Consider the following 12,606-nt stretch of genomic DNA (forward strand, 5'->3'; position numbering starts at 1 on the left):
AAAAAAAAAAAAAAAAGAAACATATGTAACATGTTAAGGTTCAATAATATGTGTGTAAGGGGCTACAAAAGCAGAAGTAGTTTTTGTTTTTTGTTTTAAATATACCACTACACCCTGTTTCAGTCACTTCTGCTTGGGTTCCCTGAGGATGGCATCGTGTTAGCTAAAGCGGCAGGTCCTTACACTCTGCCCCACCTTCTGTTTGTTTCAGTTTTTTTGTTTGTTTGTTTGTTTTCTAAAAATGCCATTGTGCATTGTTAAGTTTACACACTCTAACCCTCTGCTCTACCGTTTCTTTCTTGTTCAGTTAGCATCTTGGTGCCGTGCTAATGAGCGGGTTGCTCTGGGTAAAGTGTAGGAGACCTGCTTGAGCTCCTGTCCTCACGATTGAACAGGAACAACGATCTGTTATCACCCATCTCAAAGTGTTCATCAGACACATGAGACTGGGTTCATTGGATCAAAGGGAAGTGCCAGATTTCAGTGATTTCAGAATTCAGTAGCCATGTGTAAGTTAGAGCTACTTCACAGACAGTTCACAGGACACATCCATAATTATAAAAAAAACTTCACTGGCTTATCAACCTGCATCCACCAAAAAGTCTCTTCAGGAAAGCAAGTGTAATGCCAGAGATCGTTAAAGGTGAAGTCTCAGGGCTGAAGATGAAGGATGACCAGGGGTTAAGGGCACACACTTCTCTTCCAGAAGACCCTAGTTCAATTCGCAGCATCCATGAGAAGTGGTTCACAGCCTCCTGTAACTCTGGCTCCAGGAGGTCTGACGCCCCCTTCTGGTTTGAGGGCACCTGAATTCATATGCATGAGCCCTGCCCCACACGCATATACACTTAATCAGGAAATAAAACAAAAATCTTTGGAGGAATAAAAGTAAAATTACACCAGGCCTGTATATACACACATATATACACTCTCATGTACACACACACACACACACACACATATACAGATTCATGTACACACACATACACAGTCATGCACACACACATATACACATGTACACACACACACACACACAAGTTATAAACAATCATGTTGGTCAGCGTCTACTCTTTCTCAGTGTATGTGTGGATATTTTACCTGCATATATGTCTGATACTTGCAGAAGCCAAAAGACAGTGATCTTACTTTAACACCTTAACCCCCGAAAGGTTCTCAGGATCCTGGTGATGCCCAATGCCCTTCCGTGCGTACTCCTGGTATTCTTAACCATCCCAGGGAGGGGGAGCAAGGACCCCCCCAACCCCTATCACAGGGATGATGATGATGACACAATGGCGGGCGACAAATCATCTAAGCTAGCCATAAAACTCAGGCTTCGCGCTCCCTTGTCTACAGGTGCTTTGTGACAGCAGACTGACAGCTCTTGTCACATTGTCAGATTTGGAACGGAGCACAAAAGAACAGAAAAGCAGAGTTAGGGTTGACTTTTGTGGTAGCAGAGTTTTGGGCTCAGTTCAGGAGCTACGTGTCGGCTATTTCTTTGTCGCTCTCCCAAGCGAAAGCACAGATCTGTGTTGATGTAGACGGCGCCTCTGTGTGGGCTGGGGACATTGTGTGTGTTCCACAGCTTTATCTCCAATCCAGAACTCCTCAGCCACGGGGTACAGAGTCTTTTTCTGAAGCGTTTGAGCTCACCTACAGGAAGGGAGTCAGAGGCACCTGTCTCCGTTGGTAGTGATGGTTTTGAGAAATGGTCTCACCATGTAGCCCAGGTTTGCCTAGAACTCATGACAACCCTCTTGTCTCAGCCTCCTGCGCGTTAGGACTACAGGATCATATCTGGTTTTGTGTCATAATCTTTTACTTCACATCCTGCTCAGTGTTGGTTCTCCTTTGATGGGCCAAGTACAAGCTGACAAAACGCCTTTCACAGTGGCAAAGAAACTGGATAGGGAAGGTGTTTTTAAAAGCTAAATGGCCATCTAGCAAAAAATGAAGGAAATGGAGGGATTAACCCTACAGTGGGGATCTTGGCACAGAATCGTTGCTTGGTAGATGGAGAAATGTGTTCACCAAATACCTGAGAGAAGCATGGTAGGAGCTGGAGAGGTGACACAGTGGGTAAGAGAGATTGCTGGGTAAGCGTGGTACCTGAGTTCAGATCCCAGCACTCATGTTTTAAAAAACCCTAGCAGTTCCACATTGCCCTGTAGCCCCAATGTTAAAGGCAGATGGGAAAAGGTAGCATTAGCCACATAGCCAGGATGAAAAATGGCAATCTCCAAGTTCAGTGAAAGACTCTATCTCAAGGGGATGAGGTAGGGAACGACAGAGAAGGGTACCCAATGTACTCTTCTGCTCCCCCCCACACACAGACACACACAGACACAGAGACACACACAGACACAGACACACACAGAGACACACAGACACACATACACACACAGATACAGACACACACATACAGAGACACAGATACACAGACACACAAAGAAACACACACAGACACAGGCACACACACAGACCACACACAGACACACACAGACATACACATACACACATACACAGACACACATACACAAACATACACACANACACACATACACACACAAATACACACACACACACACACACACACATGAAGAGGCCTAGTACTCTCAAAGAGCAGACTCCTCTCAAACTTGGCCTACAGGATTACAGGGGTGTGTGTGTATGTGTGTGTGTGTGCGTGTGTGTGTGTGTGTGTGTGTGTGTGTGTGAGAGAGAGAGAGAGAGAGAGAGAGAGAGAGAGAGAGAGAGAGAGAGAAAGAGAAAGAAAACATTGGTGCTTTGCACAGTATGTGCTAAGACTGCACATACTTGGCCGAGGAGGGTGAACCATACAAAGGCAGAGGTCAGGGTTTGGAAGCCCCAGTATGACAGCGAGGGAACACACCGAGGGGAAACTGACGAGGAGGAAAATGGTACCTGCTATGGTTTGTAGCCTGTTCCACAAAGGTTCCTGTGCTGGAGTTGTGGTCCCCAGAGTGGCAATAGTAAGAACGATATAACCTTTAAGAGGTGGGGCCAAGCTGGAGATACGTAGGTTCTCTGGTATGCAGAGATGGGGGTGTGGGGCATGAAGGTAGACATATTGGGGACTGAAAATTCAGAGGCAGTGGGTGGGGAAGGTTGAGAACGGATAGGATCGATACACATTATACACAGGTATGAGGTTGTCAGAAGATAAAGAAAAGATATTTTAAAAAGCCAGGAACAAAATTTCAGAGTCTTTATGATGCTGCGGATGGATCTGGGCATGCAGACTGTCACCACCTCCTGGGCGCTCCTCAGTCTCTATTCATCCCTTCCTTGTCTGCTGCCCACAGCCCCACCTTGCCCAGCCTTGAGCATTTTGCAGAACAGCATGAATTAGGACAGATACGTGATGGTGTGTGTGACATAAGTGAAAGCAGCGACGGAAAGGCATCTTGGGAGACGGTTACAGGATTAAATAAAAAGGGCAGAAGATGGGTCACAAAATGACTGAGCCAAAATGTGACTCTGTATGGCGTGCCCGGGGAAACTGAGATAACAGCGAACCAGGACGGAAAGGTGGCTCAGTGGTGATCAGCACCTGCTGCTCTCGTAGAAGACCGGGGTTCAGTTCCCAACTGTGGATAATGCTAGTTCCAGGGGATCTGATGTCCTGGTGTCACACATGGCTCTCTCTCTCTCTCTCTCTCTCTCTCTCTCTCTCTCTCTCTCTCTCNCACACACACACACACACACACACATACACACACAGAGTAAATCTTTTTAAAAATGAGTCTATTTTAACTGGTGAGAGTATAAACTTCTTAACTATCACTATATTTTCATTTTCACATAAGAGAGTTCTAACTAAAAAACAAAAATAAATTGTTTATTTCTTCTCTTCGTGTGTGCAGTGCCTGCACGTGTGTACATATATGTGCACGCTTATGCATTTGCATATGGACACTAGAGGTAGACATCAGAGTTCCTCATCAACCCTAAGACTCACAGCTTCAGCTCCAGACAGCCCAGCAGGACCCTGAGAGTCTTCTGTTTCTACCAACAATCCCGGCTCTGGTTCAGACATTTGACTACAGGCCAGCTTTTACCTGCAAACACTTTACCCGATAATCCATCTCCTGAGCCCTAAACTATATATTTCATGAGGAAATTATGTTAGCGCGAAGATGGGGCTGAAAGAGATCTCGTTTATGAGAAAAGCCGCAGGGAAAAAGGGCAAGGGGGAAGAAAAGAGGAAGAAAACAAGACGGTTACTGCTCTGCCCTGATTTGGCCAGCAGCGGCAGCAGAGAGGCCCCGTCCTGCTCTGGGGAAGTCTGCCATCCAGACTAGGTCTAAGCTCACCGCCTGGGTCACAGCTATGTTTTCCAGGACTCTGCTGTTCTTCCTTGGCGTGTTGTTGCTGCTTTCCCTAGCCGAGGGAGGGGTCCAGCGAAGACGGAAATATGACGGTAGGTGATTGGATGAGGTGGGTTTGTGGGTAGCAGGCAAGGAGCAACTGAGAACAGACCCAGAAGGGATACGACTGCATACTCTGCTCCACAGTACTGTCCTGACTCTGGGTGACCACAGCCCCTCAGCTATGGTTCCGGACACAGTGATAAGGTGCACAGTGAATGTGTGATTCCCACCCTTTATTCCAAAGATTCAGAAAGGAATGGTGGTGGAAGGGGCCCCGTGGCTGAAAATCCAAGGGGCAAACTTGCGTACTTGGGAGGGCTTAAACTCTCAGAGGCGTTCAGCGGGGAAGAGGGGCGTAGAAATGGGCATAGGTGCAGAAACCAAAACATTGATCATGAAAGAGGTAGGGATGGAGTTGCCACCTGGGGTGGGGGTGGGGGTAAAAGGTAAATGAAGGGGACAGAACACTAGACAGCAAGACAGCAGAGGAAACAGAGAGGCTGGAGGCCGATCTGTTAGCCTCACGGACCCTGAGAATGAGGAGCTGAAAGGGTCCGAGAACTACCTCCGGTTTCTATGAGCCTGATAAGAATACACATTTCACAGAGGTGGCGCCATCGCGGCTCTGTCTACTAGGAGAGACTGGTCGTGGGTGGAGGTATGAGGAAGAGGAAGAGGGGACCCAGACACTAATAGCTATAGGGAGGTGGTGAGATTATCACGGGGCATGAGGTTTAAAACACAACTGCTCAGCAGGACTAAGTACAAACAGAGACGTTGCCTGGAAAAGGCAGGCATAGCGGGAGTGTTCAGCATACTGCCGGAACTTTAAGCTCAAGAGGGATTCTCTCCAGGCAGCCACCCCGCTCACCTATCTGATCTTATCCCTTTTTTGTAGCACCAGTTCACACCGAGATCAAGGCGTGTGAGAGGAAGCCCAAATGGTATCTGTGCAGCCGCCACTGTGAAGCCCACCAGGACTGCCAAGCCAATAACATCTGCTGCTCCGCTGCATGTGGCAATGTTTGCGCGAACCTGTTGGATAAAGATATGTGGGCGATGCCTCCCACCCCTCCCTCTGACTATGTCGACTCAGAGAGTGGGTCCCCGCCCAGCTTTGAAGGAGATATGATTCTGCCTGGAACTACCTTGTCATCTCTCACCACTGCTGTTACTAAATAAACAGAACCAAGGTCGCAGCACCTGCCTCCTTCACGTATACTGTTAACAATCACTGATGCCCACTGCGCTCCTCTTAGGTCCGGGTTCCCACCCCCACCCCTGGTTGGTAATTTGTCTCTAGTTTGTCCTGTTGTCTTGTGCACCCACTCCAATTCCAGGAGGCTCCAGCACACCGAATCAGCTCTACCACAACAAATATCTCCCGAGCAGCATGCCACAGGGCTAACGAGAACATTCCTTGCCTTGGGTTCACAAAAACCTCTAAGCGTCGTATAGGTAGAGAATTAAAAGAAAAATCTGAGGTAGAGGGTGGGATTCCCCCACCCCCCACCAAAGATGGCTTCCTCTCCTTAGCCCTGGTCACTCCCAGCTGCTCTTGGGGTTCTCCGACTCAGGTTCGTTTACAGTGAAGATAGTCAATCCAAGGAAGTCAGGCAATATAACTAGGCCTAGGAGAGAGCGAGAGGGTCTCATGGGATTAGAGGAGGGTATTTCCTCTGGACTCTTTTGCTTCCTTTTTCTTGTTTATCACCGAAGGATACGGATACACCGGTGTTGGGGCCTGGGTTGGGGTCTCAGACTCCGATGACTTCATTAACTGGATGTTCCCCTCCAACCCCAAGCCACCCTCTTGTTGACTCTTCTTTTGATCCACAGGCATAGCAGAAAGAGGGGAAGCTGGTGGTTGGTGTTGACATTGCAGAGAATGTTTTGGCGCAAGGTAGCCCTCTGACTTGCCCATATGCTACAGGTAGCAGACATTAATCACGAGGTGTACTAATTCCCTCCCAGTCTGGGGATTCAAAACTCCCCCCTAAATGATCCTAGTGCTAAGTTTAAGATTCAGTCATCGGTGGCTGTATTAGTTAGCAGACACAAGGCAGCTAACCTAGAAAGGCTGTGCTCACCAACACTGGTTGGAATTCAAGACTGGGAGGTGGCTGCACTGGTGTGTGACACTGACAAGATTGAAGCATTATAATAGGAGAACACATCAGGAACCAGGAAGGTAAGGGGGGAAAGAGAGGGAGGGATTAAGGGTGGGAGAGAGTATGATCTACAGTCACTTTCAGGGGTAAGACCATAGAGCCTAGGAACCTCTCCCTGGGACCTAGCAATAAATGTTTCTAGAATTTTCCAATAGCACCAAGCCACATGGATGTGTTCATCACTCCAGCGGTGAACACTTGGGACAAGGCATCAAATATGAAGAGAATTTGGGTAGTCAGGTCATGCCTAGAGGCAACGTCCAGTGCTTTCTCTGGGTCATTTAATGAAGGACACAGCAAAAGAGGAAAGCTTATATGTCAAGCCAGAGCCTCTGGTCTAACATCATAAGCATCACAGAGCTCTGGGGCTTCACTCTCATTCTGAACTTCAATAAGGGGGATCTAGGGAAAAGATCATGATCAACCAACATGGATGCTGGAGGCAGGCAGGCAGGCAGGCAGGCAGTGAGAGCGCGCTCTCCTGGATGGCTTGAATTATTGTGTTAGGCTGCTGCTGGAACCAGATGCCTCATGGAAACCACTTAAGAGAGGGAAGACATTTTGGCTAGCAGTTTCAGTGATGCTGCTCATGGTGGGGAGGATACAGCGAAAGCCATGCCAACAAATGTTCTCTAAGAAGGGACAGAGCAAGAAATAGCTCTAAATGCATGCCTCACTCCCAGTGACCCACTTCAGCACCATCCCAAGAAGCCAATATATCATTTAAATCAAGGATTGGAGCCACTTAGTAAACCAGAGGCCTTATGACCTAGCTCTCTCTGGAAATAGCATCAAAAAAATATATCCCTGGAAATTTGCTTACTTAATAAATCTCTTGGTCATTTGTCAAGGCAATCAAGTGAACAGTTAAGATCGACCATCATGGGGAGGCGAGAAGACTCCTTTGGTCAAGGCCTGCTGACTCAGATTTGATCTCCGCATCCCGAAGCTGGTTGAGCATTTATTTTTCTCAGAAAATCATGTTGGTTTGTCCATGTTAATTTGTCATACATGTAATGATATATACTGTCTCATTCTTCCCCCCACCCTCTTCATACTCCCTTATTTCCCTCTCCCCACCCTCTACATCTTCTATTTCCCTCCTCCCCCCACCCTGTGCATCCTCTCCTATTCCCCCCCTCTACATCTTCTCCTACTTTCCTTCCCTCCCTGTCATATTCTTACCTATCATCATGTCACCTCCCACCTCCATGACATTTGTTTTGTATGTAATCCACTGAATACCATGGGTGTCATGCAGGCATGCGTGTAGAGCTACCCAATGCACTTTGATAATTTTATTTGTTTTCAGTACATCCTGACAGCAGTTCCCTCTCTCCCATTCCTCCTATGCCCCCACCACATTTTACTTTAAGTATGTGTACTATAGGATGTTGTGAGCCACCCCATGTGAGTGCTAGAAACCAAACTTGGGCCCCCTGCAAGAGAAGTACATGCTCTTAATGGCGAGCCATCTCTCCAGCCCCTGCGTGCTGCACTTTTTATTGTGATGGTGAATTTTAGCTCAACTTGACACAAGCTAGAGTCACTGGAAAGGAGGAGATCTTGACTGGAAAAATGCTCCCGTAAGATCTGGCTGTAAGGCATTTTCTTAACTAGTGATTGCTGGGGGAAGGCTCAGCTGATTGTAGGTGGGGCCATCCTTGGGCTGGTGATCCTGGGTTCCATAAGAAAGTAGGTTGATCCCAGCACTTGGGAGGCAGAGACAGGTGAATTTCTGAATTCGAGGTCAGCCTGGTATACAGAGTGAGTTCCAGGACAGCCAAGGCTATACAGAGAAACCCTGTCTCAAAAAGAAGGAAAGAAAGAAAGAAAGAAAGAAAGAAAGAAAGAAAGAAAGAAAGAAAGAAAGAAAGAAAGAAAGAAAGAAAGAAAGAAAGAAAGAAAGAAAGAAAGAAAGAAAGAAAGAAAGAAAGAAAGAAAGAAAGAAAGAAAGAAAGTTGAGCAAGCCATGAGGAACAAGCCAGTAAGCAGCACCCCTCCATGGCCTCAGCATCAGCTCCTGACTCCAGGTTCCTGTCCTGACTTCCACTGATGATAAGCTGTGCTGTGGAAATGTAAGCCAAATTAACCCTTTCCTCCCCCAACGCTCTTTCAGTTAAGGTGAGTCACCCCAGCAACAGGAACTCGAACTATAAGACATTTATCAAGGTTTTGTTTCATTTCTGAAATATGATCATGTAAGTCTGGTCCCATGAGACATTTATACATCTCCATGTCTGGCCTATGTCACCCTCATGACGAACGATCTTTTCTCTATGTGAGACTTGGTTTGTTAGTGTTTTGTATCTACTCAAGGCGGGGTGGGGTAGGCTCAGACTCAGCCTGGCTGCAACCTAGAAGCATTCAAATTTAGTCCAAAACCATGGGTGTCGGCTTCTAGCTCTGTTCCCTGGTGCTGACCCAATGACTGCGTACTCAGATGAAGATCTAAACCCACCTGGATACTGGGATCTCTGGAGCCATCCTGGAGCTAAGATACATAAGTGTAGTTGTGGAGTCTGGCTTCAGCTCTGAAGTCTAGAGAAAGGCTTGGGACTTGAATCTGCTGGAATCAGGGATTATATGGCCTGGAAGCTGTGTGTGTGCAGGTGCCCGGCTGGTATTTAAGGCCAGAGCTGCTGACTCTTCACAAGCTATGCCTGAAACTACATCCAGAGGAAGTACCTTAGAACTGGGTGGGCCTGCATCCTTTAATCTGTGGAGACAAGCCTAGACAGTGGAGCCAGAGGTGCTATGCTGGTACATAGGGGTGTGATGGTCAGCCTCATGTGGGTGTGGGTCTTATGCCTAGGGAAAAAATATGCTATTGACAGTGGTCTAAAACCTAGAGTTTAGAGGCCAGCTTAGCCATATAAAGGACTGAGGGCTAGCCTAACACAAGCCTGAAGCTAGGGACCTTTGGGATTAGCCTGGTCCTACAGCAAGCCCCATAAGAGTCATGCAGGTAGTCCTGGATCCTTGAGATATGCTATTTCTCATTCATCTACTGTTTAACGTAACATAAAGAGTTACTAAAAATATTATGAAAGATCTGATCTTTGAAAAACAGAATGAGGGCTGGAGAGATGGTTCAGTGGTTAAGAATGCTGACTGCTCTTCCAGAGGTCCTGAGTTCAATTCCCAGCAACCACATGGAGGCTCAAAAGCATCTGTAATGGTAACCTGATGCCCTCTTCTGGTGTGTCTGAGGAGAGCTACGGTATACTCACACATTATAAATAAATAATTCTCTCTCTCTCTCTTTTTTTTTTTTTACAAATAAGCTTTTTTTTATTAGATATTTTCTTTATTTACATTTCAAATGCTATCCCAAAAGTTCCCTATACCCTTCCCCCGCCCCTGCTCCCCTACCCACCCNTCCCCTACCCACCCACTCCCACTTCTTGGCCCTGGCCTTCCCCTGTGCTGGGTCATATAAAGTTTGCAAGACCAAGGGGCCTCTCTTCCCAATGGTGGCCGATTAGGCCATCTTCTGCTAATAAATAATTCTTTAAAAAAATAATAAAAGGGGTCATTTGACAATTCCTCACATTGATATGGTACCTGAAAAAGTTCATAAGAATAAATTCTAAGCCACATAAGGTGACAAAATCCCTACAATGAGGAATTGTAAAAAGTACCATTAAGAAAGAGTAGGAGAGGAACCTGGTGTGGTGGCACACTTTTCCTAGCACTTGGGAGGCAGAGAAAGGTGGATCACTGTGAGTTCAAGGCCAGCCTGGCCTACACAGTGAGGTTCAGGGCAGCCAAGGCTGTGTAGAAAGACACCCCCCCCCAAATAAAAAAGCAAGGATAGGGTAGACCTAGGTCCTCTGCACATATGTAACACTTGGTGGTGGTGGTTTGAATGGGTTTGGCTTCCATAGACTCATGTGTTTGAATGCTTGTCCCATGGGGAGTGTCACTATTAGGAGGTGTGGCCTTGTTGGAGTGGGTGTGGCCTTGTTGGAGTGGGTGTGGCTCTGTTGGATGAAGGGTGCCACTGTAGGGGTGGACTTTGAGGTCTCTGTGCTCAAGCTCCACCCACTATGGAATCAGAGTCTCCAATGGCTGCCTGCAGAAGAGAGTCTCTTCCTGGCTTTGGATCAAGATGTAGAACTCCAGCTCCCCCAGCACCATGTCTGCCTGGATGCCACCATGATGATAATGGACTGGACCTCTGAACCTGTAAGCCAGCCCCAGTTCAATGTTGTCCCTTATAAGAGTGAGTTGCCTTGATCGTGGTGTCTCTTCAAAGCAGTAAAACCAAAACTAAGAGAGTCATGCATCTGGGGTCTTCATGTAAGACCCTCACCGCAGGCGCAGGGGCTGCCTCTGAGCACAGTGCCCGCCTGCTGATCCCTTTCCCCTAACTGGGCTGCCTAGGATAACTCAACAGAAGAAGGTGTGCCTAGTCTGACTGCAACTTGAAACCTAAGGCTGTCTGATATCCATGGGAGGCCTGCCATCTTCTGAGAACCAACAGAGTAGAGGTTGATGGGGAAAGGGAGGTGAGAGGGAGGGACTGGGAAGAGAGGGAGGCGGGAAAGCTGCAACTGGGATATAAGGCAATAAATAATTAATTTAAAAAACAGGGTTAAAAGACTTTGAAAGAAGACAGGATTGGAGAAGAAATCTAAGATGATAATATGACTTTGATCGAATAACATGATTAAATGTGAAATTATAAAAGAATTTTTTTTTTTTTTGGTTTTTCTGAGACAGGGTTTCTCTGTGTAGCCCTGGTTGTCCTGGAACTCACTTTGTAGACCAGGCTGGCCTCGAACTAAAAATCTGCCTGCCTCTGCCTCCCGAGTGCTGGGATTAAAGGTGTGTGCCACCACACCTGGCAGAATAAATAACTTTTAAAGCAAGGTATTCAGGAGGAATCACAGAGTGATATGAAGGAAAATGAAAAGGAGACACTGAGGCCAGTCTGTTCATAAGTGTTTTATTTTTCAAGTATGTTTGCCTTTGCACCCCTCAATAAACACAGCATTTCTAAAAGTAACCACCCAGCCCTGTTCTGAAGTCTCTTAAGCATCCACTGGCTCCTGTGAGGCCGGGCCGTCGAGAAGTCAGGGTCATTTCTTTCTTTCAAAGAATTTCTGTAAACAAGAAGAACGTTTAGATTCTCAGCGATCTTCAGTCTCTAGGAAACCACCTTCATCCTCGAGCTGCAGCCCAGTCCCCACAGACACTGGCTGACACCCGCCATGGCAGATGCCAGGACCTGACCGCTTCTGGGTATGAGGCTCGGGTTCACCGAGAGATCACCGGACTCCAAGGGGCCCCAGGAAGGTCCAGCTATGGAGTCCATGGTTACAAATGCAGACAAACGAGGAAAAGGGCATTTAAAAGAGGAAGGCTTTTAATGCCAACACTCAGGCAGGTGGGTTTCTGTGAATTTGAGGCCAGTCTGGTCTACATAGCAAGTTCCAGGACAGCCAGGGCTATAGAGAGGGACCCTGTATCAAAAAAGCAAAAACAAAACAAAGCAAAACAAAAAAGGCCGAGGGCTCTAAACTGGTGTTTCATTTCATGTACCAGTGAATTACTTTTCTGGTGTGAAGGACCTTGGTCTCTCTCTCTCTCTCTCTCTCTCTCTCTCTCTCTCTCTCCATTCTCTGCGTGTGTGTGTGTGTGCCTGTGTCTGTGTGTGTGCCTATGGGGGGGGGGGCTGTGTCTGTGTGGGGGCCTGTGTCTGTGTGTGAGCCTGTGGGAGGGCCCTGTGCCTGTGGGGGGCTGTGTCTTCGTGAGGGCCTGTGTCTGTGGGGGGACCTGTGTCTGTGTGGGGGCCTGTGTCTGTGTGGGGGCCTGTGTCTGTGTGGGGGCCTGTGTCTGTGTGGGGGCCTGTGTTTGTGTGTGGGCCTGTGCCTGTGTGTGTGCCTGTGCCTGTGTGTGTGCCTGTGTCTGTGTGGGGGCCTGTGTCTGTGTGGTGGCCTGTGTCTGTGTGTGGGCCTGTGTCTGTGTGGGGGCCTGTGTCTGTGTGGGGGCCTGTGTCTGTGTGTGGGCCTGTGTCTGTGTGGGGGCCT

At 47.6% G+C, this 12,606-nt stretch overlaps 2 protein-coding genes and 1 pseudogene across 3 annotated transcripts in view; 1 reads left to right on the top strand and 2 right to left on the bottom strand.

Annotated features, from left to right (window-relative positions):
• Window positions 1-3,012, bottom strand: part of Wfdc9 (WAP four-disulfide core domain 9) — a 9,900-nt gene extending 6,888 nt beyond the window's left edge. Inside the window, exon 1 of the mRNA XM_021195187.1 lies at window positions 2,929-3,012. The gene's annotated coding sequence lies outside the window, so the exon portion shown is untranslated. The remainder of the gene's footprint in view (window positions 1-2,928) is intronic.
• A 1,175-nt stretch (window positions 3,013-4,187) lies between these two features.
• Window positions 4,188-5,612, top strand: LOC110319511 (annotated as a pseudogene). The gene is made up of 2 exons (XR_002380401.1): window positions 4,188-4,447; window positions 5,296-5,612. The product of XR_002380401.1 is annotated as an uncharacterized LOC110319511 (transcript).
• Window positions 5,613-11,655: 6,043 nt separating this feature from the next.
• LOC110317504 (protein WFDC11) overlaps window positions 11,656-12,606 on the bottom strand; it is a 2,694-nt gene continuing 1,743 nt past the window's right edge. The window contains exon 3 of the mRNA XM_021191947.1: window positions 11,656-11,679. Coding sequence (XP_021047606.1) covers window positions 11,656-11,679 — 24 coding nt within the window. The remainder of the gene's footprint in view (window positions 11,680-12,606) is intronic.

The sequence above is a fragment of the Mus pahari genome, chromosome 3 (assembly GCF_900095145.1).
Source record: "Mus pahari chromosome 3, PAHARI_EIJ_v1.1, whole genome shotgun sequence".
NCBI lineage: Eukaryota > Metazoa > Chordata > Mammalia > Rodentia > Muridae > Mus > Mus pahari.